The following is an 18,470-nucleotide window of genomic DNA, read 5'->3' as shown; positions in this document are numbered from 1 at the left end:
ACAGAGGGATGACAGAGGGAGGAGAGATTAGAGCTAAAGGATAGATGGTTTACAGGAGAGAGAGAGAGAGGAGAGAGATCAGAGCTAAAGGATAGATGGATCACAGGAGAGAGAGAGGAGAGATCAAAGCTAACGGATAGAGGGATGACAGGAGAGAGAGAGGAGAGAGATCAGCGCTAAAGGATAGAGGGATGACAAGAGAGAGAGAGGAGAGATAATATCTAAAGGATAGAGGGATGACAGGAGAGAGAGAGGAGAGATCAAAGCTAAAGGATAGAGGGATGACAGGAGAGAGAGAGGAGAGATCAGAGCTAAAGGATAGAGGGATGACAGGAGAGAGAGGAGAGATAATATCTAAAGGATAGAGGGATGACAGGAGAGAGAGAGGAGAGATCAAAGCTAAAGGATAGAGGGATGACAGGAGAGAGAGAGAGGAGAGATCAGAGCTAAATGATAGAGGGATGATAGGAGAGATCAGAGCTAAAGGATAGAAGGATGACAGGAGAGAGAGAAAGGAGAAAGATCAGAACTAAAGGATAGAGGGATGACAGGAGAGAGGAGAGATCAGAACTAAAGGATAGAGGGATGACAGGAGAGAGGATATATCAGAGCTAAATGATAGAGGGATGACAGGAGAGAGGAGAGATCAGAGCTAAATGATAGAGGGATGACATGAGAAAGATCAGAGCTAATTGATAGAGGGATGACAGGGAAGAGGAGAGATCAGAGCTAAAGGACAGAGGGATGACAGGGAGAGGAGAGATTAGAGCTAAAGGATAGAGGGATGACAAGAGAGAGGAGGGATCAGAGCTAAAGCATAGAGGACTGACAGGAGAGAAGAGAGAATGGAGTGAAAAGGGGTATTTAGAAGAGATTAGTACAAGAGAAAAGAGAGCAGAGAGAGGAGTGGTGTATTGAGGTCTACTATCTGACTGTACTGACTAACTGACTGTACTGACTATACTGACTAACTGACTGTAACTGACCGTACTGACTAACAGACTGTACTGACTAACTGACTATACTGACTAACTGCACTGACTATCTGACTGTAACTGACTATACTGACTAACTGACTGTACTGATTAACTGACTGTACTAACTAACTGACTGTCATTGACTATACTGACTAACTGACTGTAATGACTAACTGACTGTAATGACTAACTGACTGTAACTGACTAACTGACTAACTGACTGTAGCTGACTGTACTGACTAACTGACTGTGCTGACTAACTGACTAACTGACTGTAGCTGACTGTACTGACTAACTGACTGTGCTGACTAACTCCTGTGAAAGATTCAGGATCCTCTTATGAGAGATTATAGATCTACCCTATGAGCAAAGAGATTGTGAGAGAGAGAAAACAACACATACACTTACATAAACAGTCGTAGAGCATACATACTTTAAGTCATTTAGCAGATGCTCTTATCCAGAGAAATTAAGGTTAAGTGCTTTGCTCAAGGGCACATTAACAGATTTTTTCACCTAGTCGGCTCGGGGTTTTGAACCAGCAACCTTTCGGTTAATGGCCCAAAGCTCTTAACCACTATACTACCTGCCGCCCCACACACACAACCCTTGTCCTCTCTTACCTTCAGTCACATAGTTGTGGTCTCGGAGGAAGCTGTGGTTCAGTGTTCGGGTGGTGTCAGTGTCCTCGCCCATCAGCAGGGGTGCGGTGTGCGCCCGTCCCAGGGGGGCAGCTTAGATCCGTGGGGGGGGTCCCGGCCAGCGCAGGGTCCATACTGCCCAACGCCTCCTCAGCACAGGGGCGCAGAATGAATCATTCTGGGACAGGGAGAGGGCCGACGACACGGATACGCAGGCAGAGCAGTGAATGACACAGCAGCTCTTACACAAACACACACATTCAATGACACACACACAGAGGTTGAGAGCGATGGATCTTCGTTTCTCCGTCGATGCTCCAAAGGGGGAGGGGAGGAGGAGGTGTTGAACCGAGCCCCGGACTCAGTCAGTATCTGCAGTGCTGCTTCTCCTGCTGGGGTGCTTTCTCTCTCACACACACACACACACACACAGACCTAACACATTAACACACACAGCCCATTGCCTCTGGTCAGGTACTCCTCGACCGAGCATCCATGAAGACAGTCCTTCTCTCTCACAGCCGATGGAGTCCTTCTCTGTCGCTACAGTCGGGATGAAATTCTGCCAGCCTGTTTTTCTGCTGCAGAGTCAGCTCTGGCGTATGTGTGTGTGTGAAAGCATGTCTGTGTGTGTGTGTGAGGGAGAGAGAGTGGTAGCGAGAGAGGGGAATGGAGGGATGGAGGGAGGGAGGGAGGGAGGTTCTATCCTGCTGATGTGGTACGTGTGTGACACATCAGAATAGACTCCTCCCAGCTAAGCCAATCAGAGACAAGCTGCAATCTGCATGACCACTGACTGCAACTGATTAGAGACAAGAGGGAGAGAGAGAGAGAATCAAAAAGAGGGAGCAGGGAATGGATGGATGGATGGGAGAAAAAGAGGTGAGGAGAGAGATAGTGGGGGATGGAGGAAATAGAGAGAGAAGCAGTGGGAAAAGAGTGGGATGGAGGATGAGAGGAGAGAGGAAGGGCTGTTATATTGTACCAGTTCAGTGAATGAAATACAGCAGATGTGAAGTATGAACTGGAGGATTTACCTGGAGGCCTGACTACTCTATCTTCCATTCACACACATTATTACAAACTATAACACACGTAGAATCTACATCAATTCATTAATTGGGCTGAGAGACAGAAAGGGGGGGGTCGAGGAGAGAGAGGTAAAGAGAGGTGGAGTGAGATGGGGATGGAGGGTGAAAGAGAGGAGGAGGGTGGGGAGAAAATGGAGGGCAGAGAGCATGGAAGTCCCAGTGATATTTGGTTCCATCTCTGCTTCTGGCCCAATACCATTAGGTTTTAACCCCAAACAGGGAACATAAGGCCTGTTTATCAGCTCTAACACCCAATCATCAGCTTTCACCACCATCCCACCCCCCTAAACACAGCTCCAACCCCCAATCATCAGCTTTCACCACCATCCCACCCCCCTAAACACAGCTCCAACCCCCAATCATCAGCTTTCACCACCATCCCACCCCCTAAACACAGCTCCAACCCCCAATCATCAGCTTTCACCACCATCCCACCCCCCTAAACACAGCTCCAACCCCCAATCATCAGCTTTCACCACCATCCCACCCCCCTAAACACAGCTCCAACCCCCACAACCAATACAGCCCCCCACACACCTCATGAAACTAAGATAACCCACTTGATAACTAAAATAACTAAACTAAGATAACCCACTACCATACAGTCTTGCCATCCCACTTAAACATTTTAATATCCATGAGCAATATCTATCATCTCAAACACACACACCTTTCATATCCTTCCCACAATCCAGCTCGATCATCATCCACTCCAGCGCAGTATGTCCTTCATGGGCTGCCATCCCTGACCCTGGCTGCAGACGAGAGGGTTAGACCTCGGGCCTTGTATCCCACAACGGCACCGCCACTCAGCCGTGAAGGCTTGCCCACAGACTGTGCCTGTTGCCTTGGCGATGCTGGAACGCAGCCACTAGGTTGGACCCAAGGCACAGAGCGCATCTCAATAGTCTGATGTGGCTTCCTCTCCCCTTCATCTGCACTGATCTGTAAAGGCAGAGGAGGTGACAGCAACGTGGTGGGACTATATCTGCCGGGCATTCAATTCCACCACTCCAGTTGGTTCATGGCAGTACAGATTAAGGGAACAAGACAAGGAGAGGAAGACATTTTAGACTATTGAGATGGAGCCATGGTGTCCCAAACTACAGGGAATATCCTCCCTAAGGGATAGACTGGTAAGGAGGGGTTGGATGGATCAGAGGAAGAGTCAATGAACAGACTGATGTTGTTGGAACCAGTCCAGACAGCATTGCCAAAGTTCAACCCTCAACTGATACATAAACCTCAACATGAATCCCCGGTTTTAATAAACGAATAAAATATATGATGGGATGATTTGATGATAAACTGTTGTTTTATGAATCACTGATAATTAATTAGAATCTCACATCACAAAAAGCATTATTCATAGACAGTCTACAGGTTGAATATTGCTAGACATACTAACTTTCTCACATAAAGCAAACACCATGATAATGGTCTAGCACTTGGTTTCCCAAACTCGGTCCTGTCCTAGCACTACACAGTTGATTGAAATAATCAACGCTTGATGAGTTTGGGAAACCCTGGTCTAGCACTATCATTTATCATGATCACCAAACGGTCCAATCAGAGAGCCTGATGCTGTTGGTGACGGTCTGTTCTAAGTGAACCGGTGTTCTTCCCTCATCCAATCCCCACTCCACTCCAGAACACTCTGCTCCGCTCAGCCACAGAGTTGCCTAGCAACCCACAGAGCAAAGAGCCACTCGGAATACACAGGAACTCCAGAGCGCTGGGATAATGAACTCCCACTCCATCCTGGCATTCCTCTTCCCAACCGGAAGCACATTCACTGTAATTATATTTCCATCAATCTTTTTTCCATGTTTTTCACAAAGGGGGAATATGCTACACACCAGCCTAGTCAGTGCATGGTCTCACCCCTTCCATACACACTGGGTTGATGTGGGTTATAAATTGTTATAAATCTCATAGATAAATCCACAGTTGTGTGAGGACAGTGATAGAATGCTCTGGTATTTAGAATGCTGCACAGTAAAAGATGGTTCACAACGTCAAAATCCACATTTCCACAGACACAAAAGGGCTTACAAGATAGTTTTTTGTATATATTTTCTTATTTGACCCCTTTTCTCCCAAATATCGATCTTGTCTCATCGCTGCAACTCCCCAACGGGCTCGGGAGGCGAAGGTCGAGCCATGCGTCCTCCGAAACATAACACGCCAAACCGTGCTTCTTAACACCCGCCCGCTTAACCGGAAGTCAGCCACACCAATGTGTTGGAAGGAAACACCGTTCAACTGATGACCGAGGTCAGCCTGCAGGCGCCCGGCCCGTCACAAGGAGTCGCTAGAGCGCGATGAGCCAAGTAAAGCCCCCTCGGGATCGAACCCGGGTCTGTAGTGACGCCTCTAGCACCGCGATATAGTGCCTTAGACCGCTGCGCCACTCGGGAGGCCAGTGATGAAAGTTTTAAACCAGCATCCGCTGACACCATTAAATCAAATAAAATAAAATTGTATTTGTCACATACACGTGTTTAGCAGATGTTATTGCGGGTGTAGCGAAATGCTTGTGCTTCTAGCTCCGACTGTGCAGTTATCTAACAATTTCATATACCTAAATACACACAAATCTAGTAAGGAATGGAATTTAAGAATACATATACAGTGGGGGGAAAAAAGTATTTAGTCAGCCACCAATTGTGCAAGTTCTCCCACTTAAAAAGATGAGAGAGGCCTGTAATTTTCATCATAGGTACACGTCATCTATGACAGACAAAATGAGAAAAAAATATCTAGAAAATCACATTGTAGGATTTTTTATGAATCTATTTGCAAATTATGGTGGAAAATAAGTATTTGGTCAATAACAAAAGTTTCTCAATACTTTGTTGTATACCCTTTGTTGGCAATGACACAGGTCAAACGTTTTCTGTAAGTCTTCACAAGGTTTTCACACACTGTTGCTGGTATTTTGGCCCATTCCTCCATGCAGATATCCTCTAGAGCAGTGATGTTTTGGGGCTTTCAACTCCCTCCAAAGATTTTCTATGGGGTTGAGATCTGGAGACTGGCTAGGCCACTCCAGGACCTTGAAATGCTTCTTACGACGCAACTCATTCGTTGCCCGGGCGGTGTGTTTGGGATCATTGTCATGCTGAAAGACCCAGCCACGTTTCATCTTCAATGCCCTTGCTGATGGAAGGAGGTTTTCACTCAAAATCTCACGATACATGGCCCCATTCATTCTTTCCTTTACACGGATCAGTCGTCCTGGTCCCTTTGCAGAAAAACAGCCCCAAAGCATGATGTTTCCACCCCCATGCTTCACAGTAGGTATGGTGTTCTTTGGATGCAACTCAGCATTCTTTGTCCTCCAAACACGACGAGTTGAGTTTTTACCAAAAAGTTCTATTTTGGTTTCATCTGACCATATGACATTCTCCCAATCCTCTTCTGGATCATCCAAATGCACTCTAGCAAACTTCAGACGAGCCTGGACATGTACTGGCTTAAGCAGGGGGACACGTCTGGCACTGCAGGATTTGAGTCCCTGGCGGCGTAGTGTGTTACTGATGGTAGGCTTTGTTACTTTGGTCCCAGCTCTCTGCAGGTCATTCACTAGGTCCCCCGTGTGGTTCTGGGATTTTTGCTCACCGTTCTTGTGATCATTTTGACCCCACGGGGTGAGATCTTGCGTGGAGCCCCAGATCGAGGGAGATTATCAGTGGTCTTGTATGTCTTCCATTTCCTAATAATTGCTCCCACAGTTGATTTCTTCATTCCAAGCTGCTTACCTATTGCAGATTCAGTCTTCCCAGCCTGGTGCAGGTCTACAATTTTGTTTCTGGTGTCCTTTGACAGCTCTTTGGTCTTGGCCATAGTGGAGTTTGGAGTGTGACTGTTTGAGGTTGTGGACAGGTGTCTTTTATACTGGTAACAAGTTCAAACAGGTGCCATTAATACAGGTAACGAGTGGAGGACAGAGAAGCCTCTTAAAGAAGAAGTTACAGGTCTGTGAGAGCCAGAAATCTTGCTTGTTTGTAGGTGACCAAATACTTATTTTCCACCATAATTTGCAAATAAATTCATTAAAAATCCTACAATGTGATTTTCAGGATGTTTTTTTCTCAATTTGTCTGTCATAGTTGACGTGTACCTATGATGAAAATTACAGGCCTCTCTCATCTTTTTAAGTGGGAGAACTTGCACAATTGGTGGCTGACTAAATACTTTTTTCCCCCCACTGTATGGACAAGCAATGACAGAGCGGCATGGACTAAGATACAGTAGAATATTATAGAATAGAATACAGTATATACATATGAGATGAGTAGTGCAAGATATGTAAACATTATTAAAGTGGCCAGTGATTTCAATTGGCAGCAGCAGCCTCTAATGTGCTAGTGATGGCTACTTAGCAGTCTGATGGCCTTGAGATATAATCTTTTTTTCATTCTCTATGTCCTAGTTTTTATGCACCTGTACTGACCTCGCCTTCTGGATGATAGCGGGGTGAACAGGCAGTGGCTCGGGTGGTTGTTGTCCTTGATGATCTTTTTGGCCTTCCTGTGACATCGGGTGCTGTAGGTGTCTTGGAGGGCAGGAAGTTTGCCCCCGGTAATGCGTTCGGCAGACAGCACCACCCTCTGGAAAGCCCTGCGGTTGCGGGCGGTGCAGTTGCCGTACCAGGCCGTGATACAGGCCGACAGGATGCTCTTAATTGTGCATCTGTAAAAGTTTGTGAGGGTTTTAGGTGCCAAGCCAAATTTCTTCAGCCTCCTGAGGTTGAAGAAGCTCTGTTGCGCCTTCTTCCCCACACTGTCTGCGTGGGTGGACCATCTCAGTTTGTCAGTGATGTGTACGCCAAGGAACTTGAAGCTTTCCACCTTCTCCACTGTGGTCCCGTCGATGTGGATAGGGGGGTGCACCCTCTGCTGTTTCCTGAAGTCCACGATCATCTCCTTTGTTTTGTTGAAGTTGAGTGAGAAGTTATTTTCCTGGCACCACACTCCATTAGCACATTGAGTGCTTAAGTACAGTCTGGTAGATGGATAAACACAATGCCTTCAGCTAGAGACAGCACTGTAATCCCCTAAAGGCAGGATTCAGTACAATCAGTAATGGCAACCTAAATGAAAACATGGACCCTGGGGACCAGACGGTAGAGCAGATTACGAGCAGCCTTGGGCGACAATAAACCTCTAACACCCACTGCTGTCTGTCTCAGTCTCGCTCTCTGACACACACACAGGGGTTTGGTGCGTGACATATTTATTTAATTTTACTGCTAAGGGGGGAAATGGTGATGGAAGGGAACCTTGGGCGGGGGAGAGGCAGCAGAATAGTTTTCTGGAGAATTGAACAAGCAGCCTGAGGCAGAGAAGACACCAAGTGTAACAACATCTATGAAAACAGTTGTTATAAACTCAGCAAAAAAAGAAACGTCCCATTTTCAGGACCCTGTCTTTCAAAGATCATTCGTAAAAATCAAAATAACTTCACAGATCTTCATTGTAAAGGGTTTAAACACTGTTTCCCATGCTTGTTCAATGACCCATAAACAATTAATGAACATGCACCTGTGGAACGGTCGTTAAGACACTAACAGCTTACAGACTGTAGGCAATTAAGGTCACAGTTATGAAAACTTAGGACACTAAAGAGGCCTTTCTACTGACTCTGAAAAACACAAAAAGAAAGATGCCCAGGGTCCCTGCTCATCTGCGTGAACGTGCCTTAGGCATGCTGCAAGGAGGTATGAGGACTGCAGATGTGGCCAGGGCAATAAATTGCAATGTCCGTACTGTGAGACGCCTAAGACAGCGCTACAGGGAGACAGGACGGACAGCTGATCGTCCTTGCAGTTGCAGACCACGTGTAACAAAACCTGCACAGGATCGGTACATCCGAACATCACACCTGTGGGACAGGTACAGGATGGCAACAACAACTGCCTGAGTTTTACCAAGAACGCACAATCCCTCCATCAGTGCTCAGACTGTCCGTAATAGGCTGAGAGAGGCTGGACTGATGGCTTGTAGGCCTGTTGTAAGGCAGGTCCTCACCAGACATCACCGGCAACAACGTCACCTATGGACACAAACCCACCGTCGCTGGACCAGACAGGACTGGCAAAAAGTGCTCTTCACTGACTAGTCGTGGTTTTGTCTCACCAGGGGTGATGGTCGGATTCGCGTTTATCGTCGAAGGAATGAGCGTTACACCGAGGCCTGTACTCTGGAGCGGGATCGATTTGGAGCATCATCGGACTGAGCTTGTTGTAATTGCAGGCAATCTCAACGCTGTGTGTTACAGGGAAGACATCCTCCTCCCTCATGTGGTACCCTTCCTGCAGGCTCATCCTGACATGACCCTCCAGCGTGACAATGCCACCAGCCATACTGCTTGTTCTGTGTGTGATTTCCTGCAAGACAGGAATGTCAGTGTTCTGCCATGGCCAGCGAATAACCTGGATCTCAATCCCGTTGAGCATGTCTGGGACCTGTTGGATCGGAAAGTGAGGGCTAGGGCCATTCCCCCCAGAAATGTCCGGGAAGCCTTGGTGGAAGAGTGAGGTAACATCTCACAGCAAGAACGGGCAAATCTGGTGCAGTCCATGAGGAGGAGATGCACTGCAGTACTTAATGCAGCTGGTGGCCACACCAGATAGTGACTGTTACTTTTGATTTTGAACCCCCACCTTTGTTCAGGGACACATTATTCAATTTCTGTTAGTCACATGTCTGTGGAACTTGTTCAGTTTATGTCTCAGTTGTTGAATCTTGTTATGTTCATACAAATATTTACACATGTTAATTTTGCTGAAAATAAATGCAGTTGACAGTGAGAGGACGTTTATTTTTTTTGCTGAGTTTATAAGTGAGTTATACCCAGTCTAGTAGGTGGCGTGTACATACGCAGGCCTGTGCCTATCAGAGTTACAGATAGTTACTATTACTATTGTAACTGCAGAATATATTGACAGTTAAGGACATTCCCACATACTGAAGTTCTCCAACGCCAAAAACCACCCCATTTTACTGTAGGTCATGAAAATGTCAGACAATATTTGGGTGACAGCCACGGTGTGTCTAATTAAATGTGCATTTGTTTCCTCTCCCTGGGGGCAAAATATACACACCAAAATATGCACACCAAAATATACAGAGGTTAAAGAATGATTTTCAAGCCTTGAGACAATTGAGACATGGATTGTGTGCCATTCAGAGGGTGAATGGGCAAGGCAAAATATTTAAGCGCCATTGAATGGGGTATGGTAGTAGGTGCCAGGCGCACCGGCTTGAGTGTGTCAAGAACTGCAATGCTGCTGGGTTTTTCATGCTCAACAGTTTACCGTGTGTATCAAGAATGGCCCACCACCCAAAGGACATCCAGCCAACTTGACACAACTGTGGGAAGCCTTGGAGTCAACATGGGCCAGCATCCCTGTGGAATGCTTTTCACACCTAGTAGTCCATGCCCCGACAAATTGAAGCTGTTTTGAGGGCAAAAGGGGGTGCAACTCAATATTAGGAAGGTGTTCCTAATGTTTTGTACACTCGGTATATATACACAAAAATATATCAACAGAAAACACAGCAAAGCCTCTGTGACCCTCCTCATATACACTCACAGAGCAAAGCGATTTTAAGATGTATCTGTATATTTGTCTGACCCCATTCTCTCTAGCACCCACAAACATGGATGACAAGATGAACCTCTAAGTCAGATAGGGGAGAGGCGTTGTGCCGTGATGTGTTGCTTTATCTGTTTTTTGAAACCAGGTTTGCTGTTTATTTGAGCAATATGAGTTGGAACGGAGTTCCATGCAATAATGGCTCTATATAATACTGTACGCTTTCTTGAATTTGTTCTGGATTTGGGGACTGTGAAAAGACCCCTGGTGGCATGTCTGGTGGGTGTGTCAGAGCTGTGTGTAAGTTGACTATGCAAACAATTTGGGATTTTCAACACATTGTTTCTTATAAAAAGAAGAAGTGATGCAGTCAGTCTCTCCTCAACTCTTAGCCAAGAGAGACTGGCATGCATAGTATTTATATCAGTCCTCTGATTACAATGAAAAGCAAGACATGCCGCTCTGTTCTGACCCAGCTGCAGCTTAACTAGGTCTTTCCTTGCAGCACTGGACCACACGACTGGACAATAATCGAGAATAGACTAAACTAGAGCCTGCAGAACTTGCTTTTTGGAGTGTGGTGTCAAAAAAAGCAGAGCATCTCTTTATTACGGACAGACCTCTCCCCATCTTTACAACCATTGAATCTATATGTTTTGACCATGATAGTTTACAATCTAAGTTAACGCCAAGTAATTTAGTCTCCTCAACTTGTTCAACATCCACTCCAGTCATTACCAGATTCAGCTGAGGTCTCAAATTTAGGGAATGATTTTTACCAAATACAATGCTCTTAGTTTTAGAGATGTTCAGGACCAGTTTATTAGTGGCCACCCATTCCAGGGGCTGGGTGGGTAGGATTGGAGGAAAGGGAGACAGAAAAGGAAACTAAGTAGTGATCAGAGACCTGGAGGGGGGTTGCAGTGAGATTAGTAGGAGAACAGCTTCTAGCAAAGATGAGGTCAAGCATATTGCCTGCCTTGTGAGTGGGAGGGGACTGGGAAAGGGTGAGGTCAAAAGAGGCAAGGAGAGAAAGGAAAGAGAGAGTTGGAAAGAAACGAAGAGCGGTGAGCCATCGTCAGGAAATGAGCCTATCAAGGTGTCAAGCTCATTGAGGAACTCTAAGGACACCTGGTGGGCGATAGATGACAACAATCCTAAGCTTGAGTGGACAAGTGACAGTGACAGCATGGAATTCAAATGAGGAGACAGACAGGTGAGAGAGGGAGAAAACACAAAATCTCCACTTAGGAGAAATGAGTAGCCCTGTGCCACCACCACAACAACCAGATGCTCTCAGACTATGATAGAAAACGTAGTGAGATAAAGAGAGAGCAGCTGGAGTAGCAGTGTTCTCTGGGTGGGGTGATCCATGTCTCCGTCAGGACCAAAAAGTCAACAGACTGAAGGGCAGCATACGCTGAGATGAACTCAGTGTTCTTCACCGCAGATTGGCAGTTCCAAAAGCTGCCAGAGACCAGGAGTTCCACAAGGGTTGTGCGCGCAGGGTACACTAAATTAGAAGGGTTGTAGCCAAGAGGTGGGGAGCTTCTGTAAAGCCTACAGGCAGAGGAGTGAACAGGTATAGAAAACACATAGTTGCCAAAACTACAAAAGAGCTAAATTAGATCTGAAAATGACTAGGTAAGATACTCAAGTGAGAAAGTGGTGTGGAGCCTTCCTCTCTTTCCTTCCTCCAACAATTCGGCAGAACAGTCTTTGACACGACCTGAGGGAACTGTGGAAAGCAGAGAATGTGACTTGCAAAGCCAACAGAAGGCTTCACACACACTTGACGTAAAACAGGCTGACGTGGCAGACATCTTCAACCAGCCTACTATACTGTAAGTGCATGCCTTCTATGCATTATAATGGAGAATAGTGGCAAGACCGCTCTCTGGTGGCAATCAATGGTACTGCACTTACCCAAAAAACAGTACTGTACCTTCTAAAATCTTCTTCGTGCTTTTCCTGACCTTATGGACCAAAGAAAGCATATTGCGAAATAAGATACTGTATCATCATTGTAAGATTGTCCATGAATACACCAGGTTTTATTTCGGTTAATGACTTTAAATGAACAGTACACACGGAGGATGAATAACGTTGAGACAAAATAGGGAATGTTATGCTAATGTATCATACATAATCAGTTTGCACGTTTATCACTTTTGCTAACATACACAAACATGTATAGTAACTAAAGGTAACATCTCTCAGTATAAAAACAACAAGTAACGGTATGACAACCTTTTAAATTACACAACACTTAGAAATGACTTCTTCTCTTCTTCTGTAGAGAGCGCTGCATTCCTTTCTCGCTCTCACCATTTCCTGTCTTCATCATTGTCTCTTGACAGGCGGAGTCATTCCTATGGGACATTCGTTTAAAATGCAAACAGAGTTGCAGGCAGGACTAATTCACATAATATAAAATGCTGAATACAGTGCATTCGGAAAGTATTCAGAATCCTTCCCCTTTTCCACATTTTGTTACGTTACGGCCTTATTCTAAAATTGATTAAATTAATTGTTTTCCTCAATCTACACACAATACCCCATAATGACAAAAGCGAAAACAGGTTTTTAGAAATATTTGCAAATGTATTAAAAATAAAACAGAAATACCTTATTTACATAAGTATTCAGACCATTTGCTATGAGACTCGAAATTGAGCTCAGGTGCATCCTGTTTCCATTGATCATCCTTGAGCCGTTTCTACAACTTGGCCTGAATGCCAAGCGCCACGTCTGGAGGAAACCTTGCACCACCCCTACGGTGAAGCATGGTGATGGCAGCATCATGCTGTTGGGATGTTTTTCAGCGGCAGGGACTGGGAGACTAGTCAGGATCAAGGGAAAGATGAACGGAGCAAATGACAGAGATCCTTGATGAAAACCTGCTCCAGAGTGCTCAGGACCTCAGACTGGGCCGAAGGTTCACCTTCCAACAGGACAACCCTAAGCACAAAGCCAAGACAACGCAGGAGTGGCTTCGGGACAAGTCTCTGAATGTCCTTGAGTGGCCCAGCCAGAGCCCAGACTTGAACCCGATAGAACATCTCTGGAGAGACCTGAAAATAGCTGTGCAGCGACGCTCCCCATCCAACCCGACAGAGCTTGAGAGGATCTGCAGAAAAGAATGGGAGAAACTCCCCAAATACAGGTTTGCCAAGTTTGTAGCATCATACCCAAGAAGATTCAAGGCTGTAATCGCTGCCAAAGGTGCTTCAACAAAGTACTGAGTAAAGGCGCTGAATACTTATGTAAATGTGATATGTTTTTTTTTTTTATACATTTGCAAAAATGTCTACAAACCTTGTTTTGTCATTATGGGGTATTGTGTGTTATCTATGGGGGGAAAAAACTATTTAATCAATTTTAGAATAAGGCTGTAACGTAACAAAATGTGGAAAAAGTCAAGGGGTCTGAATACTTCCCGAATGCACTGTAAGAACACTCATTTTCCATTTCAAAATGTTTTCTCCCATTAGCTCCTACAGAATGTGACCCTGTTTTCCTGTCCCTTTAACCAGTAGAGGGGAGAGCGTTGCCATCCTGGTCGTACTCATCCTCATGGTATGGCAGGCCCTGGTGTACCTTCTGGTAGTGCACCCTCAGGTTGCCCCTGTGGGCGAACCTCTTGCCGCACTCCTGGCAGACAAAGGGTCTCTTCCCCAGGTGGACGTCTCTCTGGTGGGCCCGGAGGTTCCCGCTACGGGCAAAACGCTTCCCACACTGGGTGCAGCCGAACGGCCTTTCCCCTGTGTGGACGCGGGTGTGCACCGTGAGCTCTGACGGAGTCAGGAAGCTCTTGTCGCACACCAAGCAGGGGTACATCCTCACCCCCGTGTGGCGCAGCAGGTGCCTGCGCTGGTGGGATGGGTAGCTGAAGCTCTTGCCGCAGTACGGGCAAGTGTAGGGTCTCGCCCCGCCCAGTGTGTGTGCATGACCTTGTGCGTGTTTGTGAGCGTGTGTGTTGGGGTGTGGTCTGACTGGGTCCTTGGCAGCCAATGACCAGCGGTTCTGATGAACTAGGCCCCTCCCTCTGTCGTCTCTTGGTCTCAGGCCTCTCTGGGATTGGTTGGTTTGGTCGTGTGACTGTCGGAGCTCTCTCTGCTCTAGTACCTGGTCTGGGCTCTGGTCCAGGAAGCTGGGATCCTGAAGCTCTAGAGGAACCCCACTGGCCCAGGGGTCAAGCCCAGGAGACCTGTGGTCGGGTCTGGGAGAGAAATGTCCAACCCGGGGGCCATGGAAGAAGGAGGTGGAGCTCTGGCTCTGAAGAGGTCTAGGGTCTCCCTCCCAATGGGATACTACCAAGAGATAGGAACAAGAAACAACATCATGAAGGGAGCTCAATACACACATTCCAACAATTCCACAAGTATAAAATACAGTATGAACAGACAACGTTTATTTCCTCTAAACCTAGTCCCACCAGGATTCCGTTTAGTTGTGATAGTTGTGGGCCAAAATGCTTGATATTGCTGTGGCAATTCTTACATTTTGCATGGCAATTTGCAATGATTTTGTCACGAAAATGTGGTGACGGGGGAAAAGTTGACCTGTTTTATTGAACCATTTTATGCCGTAAAAGTGGGGTGACTGGTTAAGATTGAAAGCCCTCTTTTTGTAGTGAGGTGATTGGACAGTTATACAGTGCCTTCGGAAAGTATTCAGACCCCTTGACTTTTTCCACAGTTACTTTACAGCCTTATTAAAAATAAAAAATTGTGTTTGATGTAATCCTCAGCAATCTACACACAATACCCCATAAAGACAAAGAGAAAACAGTTTTTTAGAAATGTTTGCAGATATCTTAAAAATTCAAAACAGAAATACCTTATTCACACAAGTATTCAGACCCTTTGCTATGCGACTCGAAATTGAGCTCAGGTGCATCTTGTTTCCATTGATCATCCTTGAGCTGTTTCTACAAGTTGATTGGAGTCCACCTGTGCTAAAGTCTATTGATTGGACAGGATTTGGAAAGGCACACACCTGTTTATATAAGGTCCCACAGTTGACAGTGCATGTCAGTGCAAAAACCAAGCCATGAGGTCGAAGAAATTGTCCGTAGAGCTCCGAGACAGGATTGTGTCCAGGCACAGATCCTGGGGAAAGGGTACCAAAAAATGTCTACAGCATTGAAGGTCCCCAAGAACACAGTGGCCTCCATCATTCTTAAATGGAAGAAGTTTGGAACAACCAAGACTCTTCATAGAGCTGGCTGCACGGCCAAACTGAGCAATCGGGGGAGAAGGGCCTTGGTCAGGGAGGTGACCAAGAACCCAATGGTCACTCTGACAGAGCTCCAGAGTTCCTCTGTGGAGATGGGAGAACCTTCCAGAAGGACAACCATCTCTGCAGCACTCCAGCAATTAGGCCTTTATGGTAGAGTGGCCAGACGAAAACCACTCCTCAGTAAAAGGCACATGACAGCCCGGTCTGGTCTGATGAAACCAAGATTGAACACTTTGACCTGAATGCCAAGCGTCACATATGGAGGAAACCTGGCACCATCCCTACGGTGAAGCATGGTGGTGGCAGCATCATGCTGTGGGGATGTTTTTCAGCGGCAGGGACTGGGAGACTAGTCAGGGTCGAGGGAAAGATGAAGGGAGCAAAGTACAGAGATCCATGATGAAAACCTGCTCCAGAGCGCTCAGGACCTCAAACTGGGCCGAAGGTTCACCTTCCAACATGACAACGACCCTAAGGACACAGCCAAGACAACGCAGGAGTGGCTTCGGGACAAGTCTCAATGTCCTTGAGTGGCCCAGCCAGAGCCCGGACTTGAACCCGATAGAACATCTCTGGAGAGACCTGAAAATTGCTGCGCAACAACGCTCCCCATCCAACCCGAGAGCTTGAGAGGATCTGCAGAGAAGAATGGGAGAAACTCCCCAAATACAGGTGTGCCAAGCTTGTAGTGTCATACCCAAGAAGACTCAATGCTGTAATCGCTGCCAAAGGTGCTTCAACAATGTACTGAGTAAAGGGTCTGAATACTTATGTAAATGTGATATTTCCGTTAAATTTTTTTTATAAAGTAGCAAAAAATACATATATATACTGTTTTTGCTTTTCTTGAAAAAGTCAAAATACTTTCCGAAGGCACTGTATGTGGTAATGTTAATATTGATTTGACTGTTTCATGCAATAATAGTGTGGTGATTGGCCAAATTTGCAAGCCCTAGCATAACATTCGAGGAGTTGTTGATTTAGCCAAAAAAAGTATCTATTGCAGAATCGCTAAATCCTGGAGGGACTGTAAAACACAAACGTGTGTATTGATTGGTTAAGGATTAAACTTCCTTACACTTCACCTTGGTCCCTGTTGTGTCAGACAAGGGGTCTCCTAGCCTCTGAACCCCAGCAGAAGAGCTCCTCCCTGGCCCTTGGCCCTCCTCCTCCCCCTCTACAGGGGCAGGGTGGGGCTCCTCAAACTGTGGAAGAGGGCAATGTTTAAGCTGAAGGGAGAGAATAAAACATTAATGTGGGGGACAGCGTCACAGCACAGTGTTGAACAGCCTTTGAATAAATTAACCACTGAAAACAACTCAAACCTGCATTACTATTTTTATTCCACCTTTATTTAACTAGGCAAGTTAGTTAAGAACAAATTCTTGTTTACAATGTCGGCCTACCGCCGCAAATCCCTCCCCTAACCCGGACGACGCTGGGCCAATCGTGCGCCGCCCTATGGGACTCCAGACCACGGCCAGTTGTGATACAGCCCGGGATCACACCCGGGTCTGTAGTGACACCTCTAGCACTGCGATGCAGTGCCTTAGACCGCTGCGCCACTCGGGAGACTACCTCCTTGACAGAATAAAATTGTAATAAAACAGCTAAATGAGACTGAAAACATTGAGAAAGACAGACATTCTTATTGTGTTAGAGAATGACTGTGAGTCTGACCTCTTCTTTGATGGAGGACCCCTCCAGCTCAGTCCCCTCCTTTTTCATCCTGGGGGGCTTCTTACACCCGCTGTCCTGGACCAATTTGGGGGTCTCAGAGGCCGCATCCGAATCCCAGCTTGAACCTGAACAGACGGCGCAGGACAGACAACCAGACAGTAGTTTAGGGGTGTTTTCAACCAAAATGTTCCTAAGATCATTTTCAGATGAGACATCCGGTTTTCTTACCAGCTCTTGGTTCAGACTGCTGCCTAGGGCTGCCATCTCCTCCTGTTTTTCTCTCTGGTCCTTCTACCACGTCCAATAGGCCTTCTCCTTCTTCTTCCTCTCCTTCCTTCTTCAGCCTCCTCTCTGCCCTCTCCAGCCTCCCCCTCAGTCCTGTGATCTCCTCTCCTCTCTGCGTCAGCTCCTCCTGCTGCTCACACAGACTGCTCTCAAAGATCTTGGCGATCTCACACACCGCCGCCGCCAGCAGGGAGTCCATGACGGTGGCCAGCTGGGCGTGAAACGTGTTCCTTACAGACTCCAGCATCGTGGCAATGATGGTGTCCCTTACCGCCTGCTCTGGGGGCACCAGGGGTAGATAGGGTGGAGGGTTACACCGAGTCCCAAGGAGAGGAGCACTTCTTTGCTGTCAATCAAGTGGGGTGGTGATGAGGAGGATGTCACTATGGTAGACGATGGAACAGTAATTTATAAAGATGTGACCCTCTATGTGACATGCAGCAATGTTGGAGTCAACCTAGCTACAGCTGTCTCCTTTCCAGTCCACCACAATGATCTGGCCCTGAGCCAGTCTGTGAAGCGTAAGTAGTTACATAGCCAAGTAGCAAACACCACACCCCTCCAGAATCACTGCTCGTAAGCTGGCTAGACCACTAACATCCAGTCTACATGCTATTAATAACAGATGAGACTTACCATAAAACAAACACTGAAGACTGTGAAGAGTGCAGCCAGGCGAATCAAGCTAGCTAGACAGCTAAACAAGGTTAGCTCTGGATGGCAGGCTCAGTTAACGTTATCTAACTAGCTCGTTAACAAAGATGCAAGAAACCTGGAAGAGCAGTTGCTGTATGTAGCTACAGTACTTTCTTTATCAGCCGAGTCATTTGGAATTCGTGTAGACAACTCAAACTCGCAGATTTTTAGATTTTTCTATTGACTAAAATGGCTAGCGAAATCTATGGAAGCAAGCCATGTTGATTCTCAGTCTCGCGATGAGACTTTC

General features: G+C 46.4%; 2 protein-coding genes across 6 annotated transcripts in view; both read right to left on the bottom strand.

The window, feature by feature from the left end:
- The window catches only part of LOC121579867 (serine/threonine-protein phosphatase 2A 55 kDa regulatory subunit B gamma isoform-like), a 42,617-nt gene extending 40,318 nt beyond the window's left edge, over window positions 1–2,299 (bottom strand). For both annotated transcript variants that reach the window (XM_041894818.2, XM_041894819.2), the window contains exon 1: window positions 1,601–2,299. Coding sequence is in view for 1 of the 2 variants with exons in the window: in XM_041894819.2 (XP_041750753.1) it covers window positions 1,601–1,673 (73 nt within the window). In the remaining variant the exon portion in view is untranslated. The remainder of the gene's footprint in view (window positions 1–1,600) is intronic.
- An 11,404-nt stretch (window positions 2,300–13,703) lies between these two features.
- LOC121579866 (zinc finger protein 629) lies at window positions 13,704–18,470 on the bottom strand. Of its 4 annotated transcripts, none has more exons than XM_041894816.2 (5): window positions 18,161–18,470; window positions 17,468–17,907; window positions 17,240–17,364; window positions 16,638–16,788; window positions 13,704–14,628 (listed from the first exon to the last, which is right to left on the bottom strand). In XM_041894816.2, exons 2-5 carry the CDS (start codon window positions 17,769–17,771, stop codon window positions 13,844–13,846), a joined length of 1,365 nt encoding a protein of 454 aa, XP_041750750.1. In that variant the 5' UTR covers window positions 17,772–17,907; window positions 18,161–18,470; the 3' UTR covers window positions 13,704–13,843. The 4 variants fall into 4 exon arrangements, with proteins under 4 accessions (XP_041750750.1, XP_041750748.1, XP_041750749.1 ...); XM_041894814.1 differs by having other exon boundaries at window positions 17,468–17,870; XM_041894815.1 differs by having other exon boundaries at window positions 16,638–16,764; window positions 17,468–17,870.

Source organism: Coregonus clupeaformis, chromosome 2, assembly GCF_020615455.1.
Source record: "Coregonus clupeaformis isolate EN_2021a chromosome 2, ASM2061545v1, whole genome shotgun sequence".
NCBI lineage: Eukaryota > Metazoa > Chordata > Actinopteri > Salmoniformes > Salmonidae > Coregonus > Coregonus clupeaformis.
Note: the sequence above shows the minus strand (reverse complement) of the source record. Positions and strands in the feature narration are given on the sequence as shown.

What these genes read in the sequence shown, in the direction of transcription:
- LOC121579866 (XM_041894814.1), bottom strand. An exon ending in GCAGTCTGAACCAAGAGCTG is followed by an intron (nt 17,365 to 17,467) that starts GTAAGAAAACCG and finishes CCGTCTGTTCAG; the next exon opens with GTTCAAGCTGGGATTCGGAT. An exon ending in AACAGGGACCAAGGTGAAGT is followed by an intron (nt 14,629 to 16,637) that starts GTAAGGAAGTTT and finishes ATCTCTTGGTAG; the next exon opens with TATCCCATTGGGAGGGAGAC.